General features: G+C 51.2%; 1 protein-coding gene across 3 annotated transcripts in view; it reads right to left on the bottom strand.

Annotated features, from left to right (window-relative positions):
• GLT1D1 (glycosyltransferase 1 domain containing 1) overlaps window positions 1-16,036 on the bottom strand; it is a 46,832-nt gene extending 30,796 nt beyond the window's left edge. The window contains exons 1-4 of one of the 3 annotated variants that reach the window (XM_066371188.1): window positions 15,134-16,036; window positions 7,861-8,009; window positions 4,641-4,746; window positions 1,519-1,570 (exon numbers count right to left, since the gene is read on the bottom strand). In XM_066371188.1, coding sequence (XP_066227285.1) covers window positions 1,519-1,570; window positions 4,641-4,746; window positions 7,861-8,009; window positions 15,134-15,528 — 702 coding nt within the window. In that variant the 5' untranslated portion in view covers window positions 15,529-16,036. The remainder of the gene's footprint in view (window positions 1-1,518; window positions 1,571-4,640; window positions 4,747-7,860; window positions 8,010-15,133) is intronic. The other 2 variants (XM_066371187.1, XM_066371186.1) reach the window with 2 other exon arrangements.
• Between the last annotated feature and the right edge of the window lie 8,021 nt (window positions 16,037-24,057).

Raw genomic sequence — 24,057 nt, 5'->3', positions numbered from 1 at the left:
AGTCATTTTTAAAGAAACTGTCCGCCAAACGCCCGCCCACGTCTGAATAGCCACAGCCAGGCAGTTATCCTTTCAGATTAAAAAAAAAGTCATGTTAAAAAGTAGCTACTACCGTCGCCACACCAACCATCACCGTGAGGCCTGTTCTGCAGGGAATCGTCCCAATCCATCCGGAACGCAGCAACCTTTTGCTGCATCTTCCTGTTTCCGCACACAGGGCGTTTTTAGGGATGTAATCAAAGGTTAATGTTTCTTGAAATTAGTAATTGTTGAGATTCTTAAGTGTATTTTTTTTGCTAGCTCCATGTGGGTGGCTGGTTGTTAGGGACAAGCCTTTGCCCTGGGGACTTCAGAAGCACCAGGGATGTAGCAGTCGTCCTTGTCACTGCTCTTCTGAATGGTGAGAGAGGCAAGACGTGTCTTAGCATCAGTGTGGGGACAGCTGAGACCTTGTGAAGGCCCTGCAAGGGCCCCAGGGACCCCACGCTGAGGACCACCAGTAGCCAAGGACCCTAAGAAGGCAGGGAGGTTGGCAAACAGGTAACTCCAGGTGCCGGGAACATATCCATTTTTCATGCTCAAATTCACAGGCCGTTACACAGTGCTAAGAAAGGCAAACCCCAGCGCTGCGCCTGGGAGGCGTTTGGGTGCGGGAGCAGCACCTCCGGCTTCGCAGCGGGATGGCCAGCTGCCGCCAGCTGCACCGAAGCCTGCCGTCTGTCTGTCCTCGTCCCGAAGCAGCAGTGTCACAGATAGAAATTCCATGAAGAATGGGCACAACTTGTGAAATTATGCTCCAGAAAGAATGCGTACAAACGGAGAGGGCATGAGTGCCATGCACAGCGGACACACTGGCAAAGGGACCCGCACGGGGCCAGCACGCGGGGACTGACTCACCCAGCGCCTGTCTCCCCACTGGGGAGGGAAGCCTCCTTGCTTAGGGGCTGTTGGAGGAGGTAACCCTCAGGGCAGCTTTGGCTCTCGTTCTGCGGGTCCCAGCTCTGCTGAGCCTTCTCACGCTCATCACCAGCTCAGGGCACCTGCCCCCCCCGAGTTGTCACAAATAGGAAGGCCAGCAATGGGTTCATGTGTGCAGTTCCAAAGTCCCGAACTTCCTAAAGCTTTTCAGATGAAATCCTCAACTAGGGAACCACACCTGCCCCCGAAGAGACTGTTCTCCATGCACAGGATGTTGCTGCCACGTTGATCTACTGCCCGCCAACCCCCCCTTCTGAGCTCATAAGAAGAAAACAGACAAAAACGTGAAAAGCATCAGTGACTGTGCTGTCCTGGCTGTTCAACAACCACACAAAAACATCCATGGGGATTTAAGAGTCTCCACACAAAATAAAAAACACCGACACGCAGGGAACATGACCCCCGATGCTGGCTGTGACAGGCAGCGTGGGCGGGGACATGGTCAGTTCCCATCAGGCGCCCTCTTGTCCTTCAATTCTGCATCTCCCCCCATCGCCCCAGCACAACCGGAGCCATAACAGAAAGCACCCAGACACCTACCCACTGCAGACAGGCGGCGGCCTTCATGGACTCTGTGAACGCAACAGCAAACCTAGGGGAATGCGGAGAGAACGGAGATGGTGAGGGCAGGTTCAGTTAGCATGGCTGGAACACGGCTCCCGGGCCAAATGGTGACAGAGGAGGAACAAAGGTGTGGTCCACCTTTGTCCCTCAAGGTCCCTGGGTACCACATCCTTTCCCACGCTGGAACAGCATGTGCAAGAGAGAAATGTACATGGAGGTCAGGACTTCCTGTTGGCCGTAGTGCCCCATGCCCGGTCAGAGGAGCGGGAGAGCGCCACAGAGCCAGACGCAGGCGGGAAGCCAGAACCTTGCCTGGTCCGCGTTCTCTCTGTGGTCCTCACAAGGGGATCCTCACTCCCCTCTCACACACCACATTCTGGGAGGTTGTTTCCAGCCTAAAGAACCCAGGGAGATACAGAACATCCAACATTTCTTATGAAAGATATCAAACTAACCCTTGCACCTGGGCTAAAATATTTCCATATCAAAACACGTGCTTGCTCTGACAGGTGACTGTTTGTCAAAACCGTCTTTGAAGACATGGTATCTCCAAACCATGAGAAACGACCCATGATGCATCTGTCTGATCTGCAGAACAGCAGGTCACACGGCTGCCGTGTGCTACACATGTCCTCTCTGTGGCCCTACCCCTCAGGCACTGTGCTTCATACAAGCCACCTTTTGCTCGCTTGCCTGGCCATATTAGGTTCTCCCTTCATGACCCCCCACAGAACAATATCCACAAATTTTAAATGCTCCCTATAGGGTTTTGTTCCTTGTAATCTAACAATCAAATACTCAAATACTTATTATTATTATTATTATTATTATTATTATTATTATTATTTTGTGTGTGTGTGTGTGTGTGTGTGTGTGTGTGTGTGTGTGACAGAGACAGAGAGAAGGACAGATAGGGACAGACAGGCAAGAAGAAAGAGAGATGAGAAGCATCAGTTTTTCGTTGCAGCACCTTAGTTGTTCATTGATTGATTTATCATATGTGCCTTGACTGGGGGGCTACAGCAGAGCCAGTGACCCCTTGCTCAAGCCAGTGACCTTGGGCTCAAGCTGGTGAGCCTTGCTCAAACCAGATGAGCCTGCGTTCAAGCTGACGACCTCAGGGTCTCAAACCTGGGTCCTCCGCATCCCAGTCCAATGCTCTATCTACTGCACCACCGCCTGATCAGGCCCAAATACTTATTATAATACAAATAAGACAAAAAACAAATTCTAAAATGAGTTTGAATAGTAATACTATATAGGAAAAAAAGTTTAAAATACAAAAAAAGGTTTTAAAATATATCTTACAGGGAAAAATATAAATAAATTTTTTTCTGCTAGTATTTCATTACACGTGAAACACTCATTCTAAAGCTAGACACATTTGGGGTACTCTTTTTGAATGAAAAGTGTGCCATGTTGTGTCGGATGAGAAATCGATGATTCCTGCAACTTCCCTGCCCACTCACCCCAATCGATACCCCCCCATATAGGAATCAATGTGTGTTTTAGCAACAATGCAATGAATAATGCTAACAATAATCACGTAAGATAAATTTGCCAGATATTGTTGCTCCCAAGCAGAATTATTTTTCTTCTAAAAGACAGTACCTTACAAAAGTGCATGGATCCAAAGGTCATATATATATATTTTTTTTTTTTTTTAAAGTAACAATTTTTTTTTAATGGGTGTACAACTGTGAACTGGGTTTTTTTTTTTTTTTAATTTTTTATTTATTCATTTTAGAGGAGAGGGAGAGACAGAGAGAGAGAGGGAGAGACAGAGAGAGAGAAGGAGGGGAGGAGCTGGAAGCATCAACTCCCATATGTGCCTTGACCAGACAAGCCCAGGGTTTCGAACCAGCAACCTCAGCATTTCCAGGTCGACGCTTTATCCACTGCGCCACCACAGGTCAGGCCAAAGGTCATATATTTTGAGGGTTTAACAACAGCATCAGGAAAACCTACTGTGACAGATTACCTTTCAAGGTGAGCCCAACGTTGCTAATGCCTCTGTTTGACACACACACACATACACACGATGTACTCTCCATTTTAAAAAAGTTATATCTCCACATGTGTGTTCAGGGCAACAATCACCCCCATCTCGGGGGCTATAAATGTGTGCAGGTGTGTTAGATTGCTGGCAGCCCCTGGCAGGTAGAGTCCAGGGTCAGGGATGTGCGGGACAGCCCCCAGCAATGAACTGTCCTGCCTCAAATGCCTACAGTGACCCTACTGAGAAACCTAGTTGGTGGCCCATCTCACTAATGGTTTTTATATAGTTCAGACATCTGTAGGGATGAGAACCACATCAAAAATGAGGCCCTGGTTGGTTGGCTTAGCGGTAGAGCATCAGCCTGGCACATAGATATCCTGGGTTCAATTCCCAGTCAGGGCACACAGGGAAGGTGATCATCTGCTTCTCCACCCCTGCCCCTTCTCTCTCTCTTTCTCTGTCTCTCTCTCTCTCTCCTCCTCCTCCCACAGCCATGGCTTGATTGATTTGAGCACATCAGCCCTGGCTGCTGAGGATGGCTCTGTGGAGCCTCCACCTCAGGTGCTAAAAATAGCTTGGTTGTGAGCATGCCCTCAGATGGCCAGAGCATCGGCCCCAGATGGGGGATGCTTGGTGGATACCAATCAGGTTGCATGTGGAAGTCTGTCTCTCTATCTTTACTCCTCTTACTTGGAAAAGAAGAAGAAGAAGAAACATTGTATTTGGGCAAACCTGATGCAGAGTTGCCCCTAACCTGTGTGCCAGTCAAGTTAGGGTTTATAGGTGCTCTTGTGTCTTAAAGAGCCAGAGCCCTGTCTCTCCAGCCTTGCAGAATGCCCCAAGAATGTCTGTTCAGGGGAACTGTGGCTGAAGAATTATTCGGCTGCAGTTAACTTGTTGACAAGTACTAGTCAGGGCAAAACAAATTTTTTTTTAAATGTGCCAAGTGAAATTAAAATGAGGAGAAAGAAAGAAAAAGTTTGACTCTGTATGGTAAGAGGCAATACTCCCAAACTACCTGCTTCCCCGGTCTTTGTGTTCTTACAAATTCCCCCCAAAAGGGTGAAAGGTTGAACACCTTGAAACTCTCAGGTCCTACCTGGCTTCTTCCAGGACTTTCCCCATCACTTGTTTCTTTTCTCCCTGGCTAATGTCTTCATTTAAATCAGTTCCACCGAAGATGATGCCAAAAGGGATCCCGTGACCTGCAAAAGTCAGACAGTTAACACAGGAGGGGGTGGCCCAAGAAAACAGCCTTCACCAGTCCATCCCAAAGCAAGGACCTGGGAAGCCCACATTCCCGGGACATGGGGACTGGGATGTGTTGCGAGTTCAGTTTTGCCCGCCTCCCCTGAAGGCTGAGATAGGTATGACCGGGAGAAACACAACATGGGGACTGCTCACGGGAGATGCTGGCCGTGTGAAATCAATTTGCTCCACATTGGAACTTGGGCACAATGTGGCTCCCTGCCACCTGGCCAGCCACACTTATCACACCTAGGAAACAAGTCAACCGGGGACCGTAGGGGTTTTTTGTTTGTTTGTTTGTTTGTTTTGTGAGAGAGACAGAGAGAGGGACAGATAGGGACAGACAGACAGGAAGGGAGATATATAAGCATCAGTTCTTCATTGTGGCTCCTTAGTTGTTCATTGATTGCTTTCTCATATGTGCCTTGATGGGAGGGGTACAGCAGAGCGAGTGTCCCCTTGCTCAAGCCAGCAACCTTGGGGTTTCGAACCTGGGTCCTCTGCATCCCAGGCCAACGCTCTATCCACTGCGCTACCACCTGGTCAGGCTGGGACGATCAGGGTTAACGGCAGGAAAAGACTGCTGCTGAGGGAGTCCCGCTGCTGCAGGCGCAGATGCCACATACCCTGCACGGGTCACGTGAAACGGGCAGGGGGAGCGGAGTTTGTCAAGAGACTCCCTCCAAGACTTCCAAAGCTCAGCTGAAAATTTCAAAGCAGACGCTGGCCTGCAAGGCCGTCGACAGACCGGGTCCCATGGTGGTCCTGCTGGGCTGCCTCCAAGGGGCCACATCTCCAGAGTTTCAGTATTTAAGTGGAGAGAGCCTTGTCCCCCCTCCCATCAGCCCCCGAGTTGTTTTTGTCCCTCTGCAACTTCGCAGGTTGTATCTTCTTTCTCTGGTGTGGTGGCTCTCACCTTGGAATTTCACAGCTAAGAACTCAGTGTCCAGCTACGACGCCCAACAGTGACACGCACGGGCACCGCAAGGCCGCCAGAAATAGTAGAAGACAAGCAACAACTCGGATACTGTTAACGAGGCGTGTGTGTGTGTTTGTGTGCACACGCACCCACATATACATATTAACACTCATAGGCAAAGACTGACAAAATCTACTCTCCCGTGAAAGAAATCAAGGGCCTGGGGGTCAACACAGTGTGTGTGCAAACAGGATAAACCTACATTTCTAGATGCACACAATGTCTGTGCAAGGACACAGACACACACACAGACACTGCCTGTCCGTGCCTCTGGAGAAGGGCCCTGGAGGACCACCGATCTGGGACAAGAGAGAAATGGAGTGCTTGCTCTATAATATTGCATACTGTCGGTCTTTCTTACTATGGAGGTGCAGGACCTTTCCAGCAATCCATGCGGAGAATAGCCCAGTACAGACAATTCCCGCCCCACAGTGAGGGTTCGACGGCGGGGGTGCTGAGAGAACGTGAATGGTTCTTGGCATGTGGAACAAACATGCATCTTTGGGGACCAGAGCAGAGTCTCTAGCAGATAGAACCGTGGCCCCCAAGGACGTCCGTATCCGAATCCTCAGAAGCTATGACTATGTTAACAGGGGAAAGGGAAACTGAGGCAGGTGGAACTGAGGTTGCTAATCAGCTAACTTTACAGTGGAGGAGACTGGGTAAAGATGGCCCCGTGTGATCACGGGGTCCTCAGATGTGCAGAGAGAGAGAGGGGACGAGGAGGTCAGCACGCAGCAATGTGAGGAAGGGCTCCATCCCAGGTACTGTGGGCGCCTCCCCAGCTGTGAACGGTCAGGAAAGGGTTTCACCGCAGGAACCTCTCCCACGAGATGCCGCCAGCCCCTCCCATGTCTTGATTTTAGCCCAGGAGATCCATTTCAGCCTTCCTCTAAAAAAAAGGCTCCTAAGGGAGGCTAAGGAAATTAGCAGGAAAAGTCTGTTTTGGTGAAAATGCGAGAGAGAGGGAGTTCATTTTCTAAGAGCAGTTCCTGCTGTTTGATATCTCTATGGGAAACCAAGGCCTCACGCTCTGCGATGTTGCCTCAAACACGTTTTGTGTCAGGTTGGTTTGCCGACCGTTTCTGTGCAGTTCTGATGGTCAGTGTTAATGTGTCACCAGACCGGGCTCAGGGACACCCAGAGAGCTGGTAAGACACTCCCGGTGCCTCTGCGGAGGCGTCTCTGGGAGAAGCTGGCGTTTGCATCGGCAGACTGACCCCCTCACCTGTGTGGGTGGGCATCATGAAACCCACGGAGGGCTGACCACACAAGTGGTGGAGGAAGAAGGGCTGATTCAGTCTCCCCGCTTCGCTGGGACGTTCGTGGCCTCTGTCCTTGGACAGTGGCTGTCGGTAGTCCTGTTTCTCAGACCAGGGCTTAGACGGTCAGCCCCTGGTTCTCAGGCTTTCACTCGGAATGAGCTGGTCCAACCGGCTCTCCGAAGTCTGCAGCTTGCAGAAGGCACATCATGGGACATCATGACCCGTGTGCCACATGGACCCCATCCCTAGATTAAATCTCTTGCGTGTCTGACTATATCTTTTCAGGTTTCCTGGGAGAACCCTTACACCCCAGTAGAAGAGAGAGCCTGGAGCTTACAGGTTGTCACCCCACTGGGCACAAATCAGTTCTGTAGCTCATGTAGCAACCCAACCCTAATACTCTTTATGAGATCGTCCTTTAAACTTCCAGCCCATCTAACACTCTTAAACCCGGCTTTCGCGGCTTCGAAGTCCCCGCCTGCGTCAGTCAGTCGAATGAATTCTTTCACAGGTGCCCATTCTATATTTCCACCAAAGAGCCTATTTTTCACCTCTGCAAATGATCCTTTGAGCTAAGAAAGACACACCCCAAAAAGGCCCGGGAGAATTCTCCTCAGGCAGGAAGAGCAGCTTGCATGGGGACCCGGTCTCAGCGAGCACAGGGAGAGCGTTCTAGGAAATTGCTCGGGAAGAGAAAGCACCCAGAAAGGGGGCCAAGTCCCCTTCCCGCCGGGAACCGGCTGAACAGGACGAGCTGTTTTCACACACGTTTTCGGGACAGCGTGGGTGCCCCTGGTTGTCAGGGTCCCCAGGAGGAAGCAAGTTACCTTGCAAGAGCCGGCCCGCCCTGTACAGGTGGAGGGCCAGTGCTGCCTCCAGGGCCTCGGCCCGGATGAGCCCAGCGACTTCCGACGGGCCGTCAAAGTCAAAGGCATCTTTCAGAAGGCACACGTGACCGGCGGCTTCCAGATGGTCCCTACATGGAAAACAGAGAAAGGAAGAGGTGTGTGGAGACGTTCATGCGTCACAGGTCACGGCCGTGGTTACGACTTCAAATCAAAAAGACGATTTAGAAAGAGGTTAACATCTGGATCGTGGCATAGAGGCCACCCACCTGAGCTGCAGGATGAGGCTCATGGACAAGGACAACAGCCACTCGCCACCACCAGCCTCAGATGCCTCACTGTGGCAAAGGCCAAAGCCAGCAGGACGTGGGCTAATTCAGGGAGTGTCCGCAGCCTCGAGGACAGGTGCCCGGTGGCCATGGTCAGCGGAACCTGCTTTACCAGAAGACTCCTTCTTTGCTGCCCCGATTCTAACTTTTTCTTCCTGTCCCTTCCTGATGGGTGACACCCTTTCCTAAGTTTGTCTTTAGGCACCTTACTTCTCACTAAGACCCCTGCCTGATTCTGACAGGACACAGGAATCCAGTATTCCTGATGGTCGTCCCACTCTGGGAGGGCCGCCTCTTGGGGTTTGGCACCGACCAGCAGGCTGGCAACGTCGTCGCCGACAGCCCAACAGGAGGGGGGGTTACGGGGCTGTGCTCACTGTCCCCTTTGGAGTGGGGACACTGGCTGTGTCGGACAGTAAGACATCGTCCTCTGGACAACATTTCAATAATTTGCTGATACATGAAAGAACGCAGGTATCGTTATCCTGCGGGGACGCCCGCACCAGCCCCGAGCCCTGCCTGGGTGGGCAGACTAGAGAGGACAGAGAACATGGACCCTCAGGCCCATCTGGGGATGGAGTGAGGGGACGATGATGCATTGGAGAGCGTCTCTGGGAACGTGCTTTTGTCTACTTTTTTTATTTTCCATTTACTTTTTAATCAGCGTTCTAAAGACATTCCTGCATGAGAGAAGATTGCAATGAAATCACTATCTTTTTTTAAAGAAGGCAAAAGGATCATGGACCAAACAGGCCAAGGGACTAGAACGGGGTGTGTCTCAAACTCAAATGCCGGCAGAGCTCGGACTGACAGGGTGAATGAATTGGAGAGGGCGAGGTGAAACTCAGGCCCTGGCTGGTTGGCTCAGCAGTAGAGCATCAGCCCAGTGTGTGGAAGTCCCAGGTTTGATTCCCGGCCAGGGCACACAGGAGAGGCACTATTTGCTTCTTCCCCCTTCCCCCTCTCCTTTCTCTCTGTCTCTCTCTTCTCCTCCCACAGCCAAGGCTCCACTGGAGCAAAGTTAACCCGAGTGCTGAGGATGGCTCCATGGCCTCCACCTCAGGTGCTAGAATGGCTCTTGTTGCAAAAGAGCAACGCCCCAGATGGGCAGAGCATCACCCCCTGTGGGCATGCCAGGTGGATCCTGGTTGGTCGCATGCAGGAGTCTGTCTCTGCCTCCCTGCTTCTCACTTCAGAAAAATACAAAGAAACAAAACAAAACAAAAAAAATCTGTGGACCAGATGAGCCCGAAACCAACTGGAGAGAAAGGTCCCACCTGTGGGGGTGGGGTGGGGGGAATCCCACGTTGCCCAATAAGGTAAACGGTGCCAATGGAGCCCTTGAAATGCAACTGGTCTGCATGGGTGCAAGCCATGTGTAAAACGCACACACACCACATTAACGATTTTTTTTATCCTGATGACATCCAAAACTATCTGGAAGTACTGAGGTAAAGGGAATATATTACCTAAATGAACAGTATCTGTTTCTCTATGCTTTGTTTCACGTGGTGACTGGGGACATTTTAAATGGCATGTGTGCTCACAGGATGTTCATACTGTACGGAGGGTGGGGGGCTCGCTTAGGGCCCGTTCAACTCTAGACGCTCAGCCCCCTGCAGACACATTTCTCTGTCGCTGTTCTGCAAATTTACCAGAAGACACCAAGTCCTTTGATGTCTATGGGAAACTTCCCAATATTCATTCTCGCCTGCCAACAGTATCCCTTGTTCCTGTTACTGACTAAATGGGTTCATTTGAACACGCACATCAAAGCCCAATAAAACACGAACAGGAGTTCGCAGCCCAGACAGTAAAAGTTTATTTAAGGGAATGGAGCCAAGCCCAGAGACACGGGTCATCTAACATGCTGAGACCTGGCTGCCTGGTCCCTCTCAGGGACAGGTTCTATAGGGAGGAAGTCATCTGTCACGGTGACTAAGGGTGTTGGGGTCCTGTGCTCGGCTGACTGGTTTGAGGCCAGGGTTGGAAGTAGTTCATCATGGCATCAGGTCTCACAGTCAGCCGTGGAGTGGCGTTCCCTCGGCTGGTTTTGTGAGGGTGTGGAGGGCAGGGTCGTTCCAGCTTTATGGGTCTGGTGTTGGAACATAGCTGAGGTCAGCCTGTTGTCTCTAGTTGAAGTGAAACCCTGTTCACTGGATCAACAGACCCAGGATTTGCTCTTTAAGACAGTTTGAGGCTGACCAGTCCCTACATGTCCTGAGGGCTTAACTGATTATGGGGAGTGGTGTGCAGAATGTGTCAAGTTGGAGAGATCGGGTGGAAATGAGGCAAGTGAGTCATAGCGCTCTTGGACCGAAGCAAGCTGGCTTGGATTGAGGAAAAAGTCACAGTAAAGGGATGAGGTTCCCGTGAGATGAAACCCCTTCAGTGTCAACAACACTGATAACCCCTTCAATCTTCCACGGTTCCTCTGGTCTACATTTTGCCTTGGCTTTGTTAAGAATTAGCCCAGCTGTCCCAGTGGTATTAGCCCCTCCGTAACGTTCTTTCCCATGTGCCCTCTGCCTAAATCCCTGAGTGTCCCCGTCGCTGCTCAGAGTGCCATGCACCTATCCCCAGACCCGGGGTTGGACCTGTCAGCTCCTGCCAATCAGAACAGCCCACCCGTCTGCACTCCCACCCCCACCCCCACCCCTCAGCCTGCCTCCCATGCAACTCTGGGACCTGGGGTTGCTCTCCTAGAGGCTCAGACTCCCTCTTCCTCGCTGGGCCTGACCTCGGACGCATGCAGGGTGGGGAGGTCCTGGCAGGGAACTGCCAGCCAGGATGGGATGGGGACCCAAGAACTAGCTGGAGACTAACTGCTGCCAGTACCATCTCAGCTGCCATGCAAGCCGGAAGCCTGCCCACACACAGACTTTTTTTCTTTTTTTTTTCTTTTTTTTTTTGTCTTTTTCTGAAATGAGAAGCAGAGAGGCAGAGAGACAGACTCCTGCATGCGCCCAACCGGGATCCACCCGGCATGCCCACTAGGGGGTGATGCTCTGCCCATCTGGGGTGTTGCTCCGCTGCAATCAGAGCCATTCTAGCACCTGAGGCGGAGGCCGTGGAGCCATCCTCAGCGCCCGAGGCAAACCCTGCTCCAATGGAGCCCTGGCTGCAGGAGAAGAGAGAGACAGAGAAAAAGGAGAGGGGGAAGGGTGGAGAAGCAGATGGGCGCTTCTCCTGTGTGCCCTGGCCGGGAATCGAACCAGGGACTTCCACACACCAGACCGACACTCTACCGCTGAGCCAACCAACCAGGGCCCACCCACAGACTTTTAATAGCACACCCCATTACATTCCTTCCATTTGAGTTGGGTTTTTTTCAGGTACTTGCGGCTGAAAGTCTCCCATACCATGATAGACACGCCACTTAGAGCACTTACAGCTAGTTTATATAAAATCCGCCTGTTGCGGCAAGCTCTTTGGAAAGCCATCACAGGTCCTGGCTGCAGCTCCTACCCCCCCCCCCCAGGCTGGCTCAGTGATGTCCAAAGAACCTGTGACTGTATGTCCACGCTTGTCTCCCGTGGAGACAAATGCTGGTTGAGGGGTGGGGGTGGGGGGTCTGTGCAGACGGGTGGGCTGTTCTGATTGGCAGGAGCTGACAGGTCCACCCCCAAGACTGGGGATAGGTGCATGGCACTCTGAGCAGCGACGGGGACACTCAGGGATTTAGGCAGAGGGCACATGGGAAAGAACGTTACGGAGGGGCTAATACCACTGGGACAGCTTCTTTAGGTGCCAACGCTGAGCAGCTTTGTGCTCTGGGAGGGTGGTGTTAACCACCCCCCCCCATCCCTGGGCATCCCTGCACCCACTGGAGATGCTCAATCATAAAGACTTTCTGAACAAAAACAAAAGGTGACTTCCAAAAACTATTGCTCAGGGAAGGGGAATGGATTTTCCCAGAGTGCTCCAGGGAAAACTGAAAAACCATTCCGGCAGGCTTTTCCCCCCCAAATGTTGGCAACCCCCAAAGTGTCCGAGCCACGACAGCAGGGAGGGTGGGGCACCCTGGGCGCAGACCGGGTCTGCCTCCTGCCTCCCCCGCCCTCCCACCCACTTCATTGCCACCTGGGCTTCTGTTTGCTAACTTTATCCGAAGTGTTTCCCATTAAATAAAAACACTTGTGCACACCGTGTCCCAGGTGGACAATGAGAACTGGCCGTCACCACCCACAACACAGAGTTCAGCTCTCAGCGACGTGGCACCCAAGTTCATCCTGTGGCCAGCGCGCACATCTGTGGGTTGCACAGGCCCCCAGAACTCCCGATGGACGTGGGCGGCAGAAACCTCTGCTACATCCCACCATGTGCCTGTGGGGAGCTCTGCAGACAAGAGCCTGGGAACCCGGAGTCCAGAGAGTGTCTGACAGTTTGGTTTAGAACAGAGAAAAAAAAATCTTTCCAGGAAACAGCCGGAAAGGAAAGATCTTGGGGTTTGTGGACAGAGGGTCCCTGCCCCATTCAGCGCAGTCCCCCTCACCACCCACGGGCCCTGTTCCTCTGGACCAGCCATTTCCAAGCTGTGTCATCTCATGACACACATCAACTAATTCCTAAAAGTATGTGGCACACCCCCAAAAATGTATTTTTTGTCAACCTGGCCAAAAAAATAAAAATAATTGGTATCATTTTGATGCATTCACGCCAGACGGCTATTGTTATGTTGGGTATTGTCATTAAAATTTTTTTTTTTTTTTAATTTGAGAATCTAAGGGAAAAGAGGTCAGTGCCCCTGGCTAAATAGTCAAGTGCTGCAGGTTTTACACACCTCTCCTGTTGAAACTTGCTGCTCTAGACTTTACAGCCTCTGTTTACCCTTGGGCAGTCACCTGTTAGGAGATTCTCTCACGGTTTCCGAGGACCTGCCCTATTTTAGCACAACAGGAAAACCCGTTTGAATCCATGGATACCCCGGTCACCTAATCACTAAAGCAACTCTGTGGGGGGGAATATATATATATATATATATATATATATATATATATTTATATATATATATTTATATTTATACTTATATATATTTATATATATATTGTATATATTTTACATCCACGACTTGTGTGCTGCATTTCTCCACCACATGGGGAGTGAGCTTCGTTCTCCTGGTTTCTGACCCTATTTTGAAACTCGCCAGAGCTGCTTTTAATTGTGATCTTCACTCTTTGGAAATGACTTGGACCAGTTTGCCTGCTTCATGGTTCACGGAGGATGGTCAGGATCGTAGGTTCCTCGAGAAGTGTGTGCAGCCTCGGGGAATTAGAAGTCCCTGGCTGAACCCCACACTGACGCCCAGCCCTGCAAACTTCTGCTTGAGGCTGGTGAGCAGCAGGGACACAGGTACAGGCTCCTGGGGTTGTTACAGCCCCCCCCCCACGCCCCTGACCCATCCCTACCAGGGACACAGGTTCAGCTGGACCTGCCATCTCTCTCTCTCTCTCTCTCTCTCTCTGACCTCACTTCTAGCACTTGGGTCTCCAGAAATCATTCTAGTCCATCGCCCCAGATCTCTGAGTGGCTGCTTCCTTTTTGTCACTGAGGTCCTAGTCCGAATGTCACCAGCACTCTCTGAAATTCTGAAATCGCCTCTTTTATTCTGGTCCGCCCTGCAGTGCCCCCTACCCACTGGGATGTGCCTCATGAGCGTCGAGGGCACAGCGGCTCCTCCTGGCTGAAGATGCCCCATAAGTGAGGGCACTGCCCCTGCATCGGGCTTAAGGGCATTTCGCACCATAAAAACCCTCACTGTACAAACCCAGTTGAGAACTTCAGGAAACGGTACTGGTCCCTCTCTCTCAGCATCCTCGGGAGGAGGAAGGGTTCTGAGCAGAAGGGCCGAGAAGGGGGCGGATGGCCTCGTCTGATCGTTTTAACGACCAGGAAGCAGGCACCCAAGGGGGAAGTAAATTGAGAAATTTCACAGAGCAAGTCAGTTTGTTAAAGAAAAAGAGAGAGAGAGAAAGAGAGAGCTTCTCTCATGGTTCAGGTACCAGCTTTCATGTGCCCCCCCCCAGGGGGGGGGTGCTCATTTCAGAGAGAAGAGAAAACAAGGAAACTGATAACAAGATAATTGCAGAAAAAAGTGTGCAGGAGACAACCAGACAACTGACCGTGATGCCCTACACCCGAAACTAATAGGACAAAACTGAACGTCAACTAGAATTGAAAAATAATTTTTTTTAATTTAAAAACTAAATTAAAAGGGATAAAATACAAGGAAGAAGATAGCCAGCCAGGAAGATGGAGACGATGAGGACAGGGAAGGACCCAAGCGCGGGACGAGGGAGGGTCACTTGGGCCAGCAGCACCCAGGACACTGGTGCAGAGCAGACCCCAAGGACAAAGGAGGTCTGTGTTCCTGCTGACACCCCCGCCCGGCCCCGCTCCGACCAGGTCCCTGGTCACCCTGGGGATTCTGCGCACACGCCGCCGCCTAGGCAGGCCGGCTCCCCGGCGCGCGGCCTGAAGCGGCACCTGCGCACGCGCGCCCTCGCCCCCGTCGTATTGTACACATGTCACCGCACGGGTCCGTGCGTTTTTAGTCTATCTCTTCTGTCCCCGCGGAAAGGTAAGCGTCAGGAGGACTCGACTAGGGTTTTCGTCGCTGTGTCCCCAAAGCCAGGGCGCTCACAGTGAACAAAAGCCCCCCGGCAGGGCAGTCACGCGAAGGTCGGCGTGGGGTGCCCGCGAGCCGCCCCTGCGCGAGTCCCGGCGGTCCCGAGCCGGGTCCGGGGCGCGTTAGGACCTCCGCGCCCAGAAGGGGCCGGGGACCTGGGCTGAGCCCTGGACTGCACCCCGCGCCCCTCTCCAGCCCTCCGCGCCCCCCCACAGGACCCCCCCGCCACCGGCCGACCGTTTGCGCGCGCGGATCGCGGGGGAGCCACGCCGAGAGTCCCGCGCGCCGCCGCACCTACCGGACACGCTGGGCCGTGACCGCGTTTCCCGTGTGCGGCCGCAGCACCGCCAGGAACAGGAGCCGCATGCTGCCGCCGCCGGGCCATCGACCGTCCTGCCTCGACCCGGCCCGAGCCCGGGGGCGGGGACGGGACGCGGACCCGGGCGGGGATGGCGGGACTCGGTTAGTCCCGCCCGCACTCCCGAAGCCGCGCCCGCGCTCGCCGGTTCCTGCGCCGGGGGTCTCGGGGCGCGCGGGGCCGCGAGGGGGCGCCTGCTGGGCGATGGGGAGCAGGGACGTGCGACCGGGACCAGGAGCCCCTCGGTCCCTCCCATGGGGTCCTAGGGGACCAGGCGTGCCTGTGGGTCTGCTCTCGTGGACAAGCACCAGCGGTGACTTTGGGTCCCTTCCCATGGTGACCACACACACGAGGATGAGGAGTGGCTGCGGGCTGCTCCCATGCGGCCCAGAGGTCAGCGGGTCCCAGTCTCTGTAGGTACCCTCAGTACGAGGGGTGAGTGCCAGTCACCATCACTCCCCCAGTTATCAGCACTAAGAAGCCCCTGCCCCCTTCAGATGTGTTAAATGGTAAACTGAGGCACATTAAAAACGTAAAGGTTGAGCAAAAATCAATTTCCAGGGGGCAGCACCGAACTGCAGCGGTTGTTAGGAGGGCCCCGCCAGTGGGAGCGGAGGCGAGAGATTTGTACAGAAAAGGCGGAGGCAAAGAAGGACGTTGCTGATTGGCTATCGCCTACAGCCTCCGGGGCTTTAAGGAATTGGAAGTTTCTTTCTTAGCTCCAAGGTCACTGGGCACCAGGGCTTCTCTCTTTCTACTCCAGCCTCCTGGTGTTGGGCCTCGGTTCCCAAGGTGGCCTCCAGGTGCAGCGTGGCTGCTGAAGCCCCACTCCTCAACCCACATTCCAGGTGGCAGGAAGGAAGTGAGCCCAAAGGGGTGCATTTCATTTTCTGGGCTCCTCTGAATGTCACACAGCCCTTATGCCTTTATCGTATGGGCCACGTGACCATCACTACCATCTAAACCAGTCCCTTAACCTGGTCACATGGCCACCTGCATAAAATAATAGTTCCTCACAGATGACAGGTGCTAGGAACCAGGATGTGGACCTATCTTTTTCTGGGAGGGGGAGGCTCATTAAACCCACTGAAGAGATCCAGTTCCAATATGGCTGTATGTCATCGCCTTCTCTGGGACTGTCCCCTACCTCCCCTCCTTGTCCTAGGGTCTGTCCCTTCTCCTGTACTGACCTTATTCTGCTCTGCTTTGAAGTCACAGAGCAGTCAGCCCCTCCCCGCCCTCAACTGGGCTGTGGCCTAACCTCCTCTTGCCAGGGGCAAAGTCCAGAGAAAGGAGGACACTGCAGAGGTGTTTGCCAAATTACAAATCGTTTGAGTTTGCACCCTGGGGAGACTGCATTCCTGGCCTGCAGTGGATGTCAGTCCGTGCCTAGACAGGATTTGCTGGGCTGATTCAGTCGTCCCACTTTTCTGAAATGCACCTGTTCCCTGTAAGTGACGGAGCTGTCTTCTGAGGCCCGTTCCCCTCTCCATTCCTGGCTCCTGTCGGCCCGTTTGTAAAGTGAGAACCGCTCTAAACAGGATCATCATTAGTGAGCTTGTTTTGATGAGGCTCCTAATCCTCCCAAAGTAGGTAGTATGAAAGGTCCAAAGGCAAATGTGTTATTAGGGGATAATGTTGAGATCATGGTGGGGGGGACCAGAAGGAGTTGGGTTGTAGGCAGCTGAGATTTTCCAGACGCATCTTAGCCTACAGGGTAGTAAAATACACCTGAAGCAAAACCTGCCTTCCCTTTTTGATCACTGTGTTTGCTCAGATGATTTTCTAGCACCAGGGAGAACACAGACTGCATTACCTGCCCTGTGTTAAAGTGACAGGTCCTCACCTGAGAGGTGCTGAAAACAGGCAGACTTTAGGAATGGCTCTGTGATAAACATCAGCATCTGATGATACCCTTTTCAACCTTTTCTTTTGCCTTCAGGGCATTCCAGTGTGAGGCCCTGTCCTCCCTTGTTCTTCAGTCTTTGCACCATCATCGCTGCCTGTAGCAATGAGAACTGCAAATGCTGTGTGGGTGTGTGTGTGGGGGGGGGGGGGGTAGGACATGCTGTCTCCTCATAAAAAGGAGGTACATGCAGAACTGTGGTTTAGAAGTCCTGATTCTGTTTCCTTTTCCTGGCTTTGACAGACAGCTCTTAAAAGTGGCCCAATACAAAAGAAATAAAAAAAAAAAAAGAAAAACCTTTTGGTCTGAAAATAGCTAGTTCTTAGTTCCTTCTCGGGTGGCTTAACGAGCATGAGGAAGTTCCCCAGAACTAGGTGATTTACACTTTGAGGTTTTGGCAGGACGGCCAGCCTCTGGCCTTGGGTGCCCACTGCTGTCCGGAAGGGTTCTTAACTTCTCAGCACAGGAACGCACACTCCAGGGATGTCATCTCCTCCCAGTGGGACAGCACTGAGCGCGTCTGGAGCAGCCAGCAGGCTCCATCCAGATTTCTGATCACACAAGAGACACAGGTCCCGATTCTTGGCACAGGGAAGGTTTGCAAAAGGGAGGCTGTTTTCACTGCCTCTAGTAAAACCCTTCCATGACAGAAGCCCGTATTTACCCCTGTACATTATCCATTTATTGTGTACCTAAATATACGTTTAATCCACCTACGGATGAGCAAAACAGAATTTTAAAATTACACAGCATCCCACGGCCCAGGAGAAAAGCATCATTGATACTCTGGTTTAAAGTTTTCCCACACTTGACAAATAGTCGCGTTTGCTGGGTGCCCGCCATGCAACTGGCAACAGCCTACACGCTCTACACAGTTCTGCAGGATCAGTCACCCATCCTAGGTGGGACTTTGTCACTGACTTACAGACGCGAAAACTGGGACAGAAGAACACAGTGTGCATTTTACCGTATTTCTTTGGCACAGTTGTATGGACACAGTGTTTTTTGTTGTTGATTTTTGTCTTTTTTGTTTGTCGTTGTTACAAAAATAGGAACATTCTCTCTCTCTCTCTCTCTCTCTCTCTCTCTTTCTCTCTCTCTCTCTCTCTCTTTTTGTAATTGGCTGGTTTTTGTTGTTGTTTTTTTACTTAATAATTGCAGTGGGTAAAATTCTACCCCGGCCCCCAGGACATCCTGCTCCCTGTTTGAGGCCTTCTCTGTTATCCAGTCAAACACCTACCCAGGGGATGCTGGGAAGGGAGTTTACAGATGTGATTACATTCCCAAATGAGTTGCACTTAATACAGGGAGATTATGCAGGCGAGTCTCAGCCCGATAATGGTGGACCGGGCATTTTCTGAGGTTGGAAAGTCAATCAATGAATGCGTAGTGGAGATTTGATGTTAGAGCGATTCTCCATTGCTGACTGGGCTGTGTGGCAAGGGACATTGACAGGTTCCAGGGGCTGAGGGCAGCTCCCAGCTGGCAGCCAGTGGGGAATGGACACCTCAGTTCCCAGCCTTAAAGAACTAGACGCCCCACAACCACAGGGCCTGGAAGGACCCCAGGGGAGGTCTCAGCTCGGTGAGACTCTGAGTGCAGAGAACCAGGTCAGCCAGGCAGGCCTACTTGGGACCTACAGACCTGTGAGCTGATTTGCGGATGTTGCACAAGTCACTGGAGTTGTGGTAATTTGTTACACAGTTTTAGAAATCTAATCCTATCACACATACTTTTCCACTCCAGAATCTTGCTTCTATAATACCATTTGATTCGCTACAGAGTATCCTAGTGTAGGTCATCTGTGCTCTCTAATTGTACATCTTTGCTGTGTGCAGTCTTTTTGTTACTTTCAGAAACATCCTAATGGACATTTTCTGGCCTAGTCTCTGTGCACATGCTCAGATCCCTAGAAGTGGAATTGCACCACCTGTGGCCAAATGTAGTTTTGATACAAGGACTCTTTGCCCTGCTGAAAAGCTATACCGGTTCACTTTTCACTGACCACTTCAGAGCACACTCATTTCCCAGAACTTTGTCAACATTGGGGTTTTTTTGTTTTTTTTTTTAGTTCAAGTGACAAAATATGTCCCCTAGCTTTGCATTTTTAAATTTCTGGTCTCCTTTGAATAGTTGTTTGTTTTTTCATGAAGGGCATTCATCTTTTTTCGTTTCTCTGCACGTGTGTGTGTGCATGCACGTATATGTGTGTACTGCTTGTAGAAATTGGGACTTTTCCAGTTCCAAAAAGAAAGTCACATTGCCTAATCAGAAAGAGAATCCATGAATGCACAAATAAAATGTCCATGGGGCAAAAGAAAAAAAAAGTTACTTTAATCCACAATCAGATCCAAAACCTAGAAAATCTTACTTTGCAACAAGGCATTTCTGTTTATCTCTGCCTTCTCTGGGTTGTTAACTCTAGGGTTTGCCTGGTGGGCCCTGTGATGTCTTTATGATGAAAAATCCAGCAGAAAAGAAATTGTTTTTCGCCTGGTCACTCCAGAATAAGTCATGGACCAAACTGGCTCGGGTGCCCACATTTAGCCAGTCACTGTAAATCCATAGCTGACTACTGCCGATTGGACAGGCCAAGGTCACGTGAAGACTCCTAGCCTGGTTGACCAGCCAGTCCTACCTGAACCACAGGAGCATTGATCAACCAAATAAATAAAAAATAAATAAATAAAAAAATCCTGGTGCGGAGGAGGACCAAGGGACAACTGGCCTCAACAACCTGGACACTCACTGACAATATACTTATTGGATGTTAAACCACTGGCTAAACATCCAATGTTTACGAAATGAATTCATTTCATAAGATTCCTAAAAATGCTTTACCAATAAGGATGTCAACTTTTGTCCTTTTTATTTCATACATATATATATTTAGTTTGCTGTTAACTGAAATTATTTCATATAGAAACTAGTGTTAAGACTTTATGTAATTAAATTAAATCAATAAACTTCTCCTTGACGGCTTTTGCGTTAGGTTAGAAAAGCACCCCCCTAAGATCTTATATCTGCTGATATCCTCTCTCGGTGTTTGTGGACATGCCTGCTCCAGGGGAACTGTCTCCTCCAGTCTTCTCCCTGTGGATTGAAGATGCCCTTGTTATAACACACCGAATTATATTATGCATGGACTTCAGCTCTCATTCTTTGTACCCCCCTCCACTGAGCTTCTCTGTAAGTCCCGATGTAAAAAAAAAAAAAAAAAAAAAAAAAAAAAAAAAAAAAAAAAAAAAAAAATCAAATACACTTGTAACTACCAGTTACCATTTCATGATCGCAAAATGGGTTCAGATGTTTGTAAGCGGTTAGCAAAGTGGGTGGTTTGAAAGAGAACGGTGAGGTTTAGTCCTACATCTGTCAACATCCTCACTTCTTCAAAGAGGAGGAAGCAGAAGTCCTCTTTCTTTCACTTACTCTCCCCAACCCCACCTCCCTCTCTGTCGACAGACACCCAACTCTCTCAGAGGTCTTTGTGGGTCCTTAAAACACAGTAGGGAAAGAATTCAAGAAGTGAGAGGTGGTTACTCACAAGGGTCAAACACAATGGGAGCTTTTAAAAAAAAAAAGGCCAAGTCCAAAGCCATCGTCCTGGCCGCACGCTCTCACATCCTCTGTGAAACTAAACTGCAAGTCACTCCCGGAGCCAAATTAGCTCCCACGGAGGCAGGTCCATGGGGCTGTGCTCTGGGCTCAAGAACATGAGGTCCCACTGCTTTGGCTGGCTCTTCATTCTTTAGATATATTTTTGCTTCTACCTAGCTTATTATCTGTAGCCAGGCAGGAGTGTAGCAACAGGGGCTCCATGAAGTCTACAGAACTTAGGACAAGTCTCCATTCCTGAAGAGGCAACAGCTCAGTGGCACAGCCTGAGCCTGTAATGCCGCTGCTGTTGATGTATGCCGTGGCCTGAGTTCTTCAGGGAACTGGGAACCGGAAAAGCAGAAGCCATGGGTGCTGCCACTGAGCTCCCCACGGCGTGGGGAGTGGTGTTCAAAGTGGCGGGTGGGTGGGTGATGTAGGGAGGGCGTACCGTCCAAGACGGTGGCCTGCACCCCAGCACTTTGAGGAAGCGGAGACTGAATCAGCAGATGGGATGGCAAGAGGTGAGAGCCGCAGATGTGAAATGGCAGAGAAGTCTGACAGCCCCCAAAACATCCTCGGTCTCAGGCGGCCTCTGAGTTCACAACATCACCCTCTCTAAACTCTGCCCTGAGCAGGGCACAGGGGACAGGGTGGTGGCGGACAAGGAAAGGGCCTGCATTTTAGAGCAAGGCCTGCATGTCCAATTTCAGTTCCCACCTCAGGCATTTGGGCAGGGCAGTGAGGTCTTCCTTCTCAGAGGGGCTCCTGAGACAGACCACCCCCAAAACTGTACTTTGTAAGGCAATGTTGCCCATCCTTTGCATACCTGCTGTGCAAGTGAGGTCATTTATTTATTTGATGATGTTGGGTACACAGGAGGGACTCATACAATCACTTCCAGGCACAAGTATACCCACCAAGGTGGCGAGAGTCCACTCATACTAAGTGCTTAGCTGTTCACTGGGGCTTCATACAGAGGTTGCTGACTCCTTGGTTACAGGGGCCGAGCAGAAAGCCCAGGTTTGAGAAAAAAAGAAAAAGAAAAAAAAAAACCCAGTTGCCTTCCCCATTCCATCTTTTACTTTCCTACTTTTTGGTAGAAACACAGTAGCTGGCTTTTCACTACAAGTAACAGAAAATCCAACACAGTGGTTTAAACAACCTAAGTTTATTATCTAGCTCCTCCCCGATCCTCCGCTGTGCCAAGCACCCAGGTGGCACATGCTAAACCGGTCTGTCTCACGGCCAGGAAACAGCTGCAGGAAGTGATGAAGGGCTCTAGGCTTCTGGCTTTGTGCCCCGTGTGGACAATGGTATCTCTCCTGCAGTCCTGGGATGAGTCCTTCCCTTTAGCCTAATGGGTCCAATTTATGTCACTTGTCTTCTCACAGGTCCCAAGGGAATGTCATACCCTAGATGGTCATTGTTAAGAGGCAAGAAAGACCAGCATGGGTTTTGACTAGTCAGACCCTGAATGGAAGGTGAAGTGAAATTGGTTTCTTCTGAGCTATGTGGGTAACTGGTGGGGAGCAGGATATGGTGAGAACAAATAGTTACTAAACACCTGAGTGGAACAGGGATTCTGTTTGGAAGAAGGAGGGTGTGGATGTGGGACAAGGACTCAGTTGTGCCCACTGCCCATTGGCGTACAGCAGGGTTTTCCGACAGAACTTTTTGCAGTGGTGGAATCCATAAGGGAGTCACTAGTCACCAGTGCCAGCTGAGCTCTTGAGATGTGCCTGGTGGGACTGAGGGACAGAATTTCTTCATTTTATTAAATTTGAACTAATGTAAGTTCAAACAGTCAAAGGTGGCTGGAGGCTACTGTACTGGACACTGCAGATGGAGAGAGTGATTTCTCTATTCTGAGACAAACAAGACAGGAAGGGGGGAGGATTTAGGTAAATTATAAAGTGCGTACCCATCTACAGCGGCTGCTACCTGCTGTCAGCAGACAGTGGCTATAGGGGGAAGGCAGATGTGTTCCCATTATCCGATGCTGGCTAGCAAACCTCCCCAGAACTTACTGGTTTAAAATAACCACTATTTGACTTGTTTACGATTCTGCGATCTGGCTTGAGGCTCAGTGGGGCACTTTTCTTTTCTGCCCATCCTGCCCATGGTTATTTGTGTGGCTTTAATCTGCTGGGGCACTGGAGCAAGGGGACTCCTCCCCATGTAGTTGCTGACTGTCCCTTACCAAGGGACCTTTGCAGCAAGGTAGCTGGGGTTCCTACGTGGTGGTTTGGAGATCTTAAAGGCACAGAAGTGGAAGCTGCCAGACCTTTGTAAGGCCCAGGGATGCTCCTGCCACATAGGTTTGCCCAGCAGGTCGGAGGTCCAGCAGTGTGTGACTGTGACCTGTGAAGACTGTATAAAAAGGTGCACACACTGGAGGTGGGGTTCAGGTGGTGAAGGGAGCTGGTCACTCATGTAACAGGCGGCCAATGAAACCCCAATGTTGCCAGAGACCTAGTGTATATTTTAAACAGCAAGGCATCCATATTTATGCGTGAAACCTCCTAATTTTTAACTATTAACTTACTTTTTGGGGGGCAACAGCCTTACTGACATGTAATTCACATACTACAGTTCATCCATTTAAAGTGTTCAATTCGATGATTTCTAGTCCCTTCAGAGTTGTACAAACTATGATCCCATTCCATTTTAGGACATTTCTATCAAGACAGACAACCCCGGAGACCTCTAACAGTCACTCCACCAGGGGCCAGGCACTGTTGTGGGCACCAGGGGGCATGGCGATGAACGAGAGACAGAGGGATCCTGCCCCCTGGGCTTGTGGGGACCACAGACAAGCTGGGGAGACATGTCAGGGACTGGAGGGAACGAAAGCAGGGTAATGGGCTGGGTCGTGAAATGCTTCTAAGGAGGCAGCATGTCCCAGCTGAGAGCTGGAGGAAGGCCCGATGCTGGCCACGTGACAGAGGGCAAGTTCTGAGCCCAGCTTGTTCTAGGACAATGGTTCTCAGTGGGGTCGACTCTGCTGCCCAAAGGACACGTGGGGTGGTCCCGGGACAGTTTCGGTTGTGACAACCGAGGAGCTGGGGCGGAACTGACATCCCAAGGGAGCAGAGGCCGGGTACCTTCCTACGTGTCTGCGTGCCGGCGGGCAGACTCCTCCTGGCCTCGGACAGGAGGGGCGCAGGGGGCAGCGGCGGCTTTAGCACGCTAGCGTGGCGGGAAGGCGCAAGCAGTCTGGGTCTGCACCGGAGGGGCTGGGGGACCTCGCAGTGCCCCGCTCAGGCGTCGCTTGAAGGTCTCCGTCTCCAGGAACGCCGCCGCCCTTTTACTGCACCGACGACGTGAGGGCTCCACTCCGACAAATTTCCGGGGGCGGCAC

The sequence above is a fragment of the Saccopteryx leptura genome, chromosome 2, assembly GCF_036850995.1.
Source record: "Saccopteryx leptura isolate mSacLep1 chromosome 2, mSacLep1_pri_phased_curated, whole genome shotgun sequence".
Lineage (NCBI taxonomy): Eukaryota > Metazoa > Chordata > Mammalia > Chiroptera > Emballonuridae > Saccopteryx > Saccopteryx leptura.
This window is presented reverse-complemented; position numbering and strand designations above follow the sequence as displayed.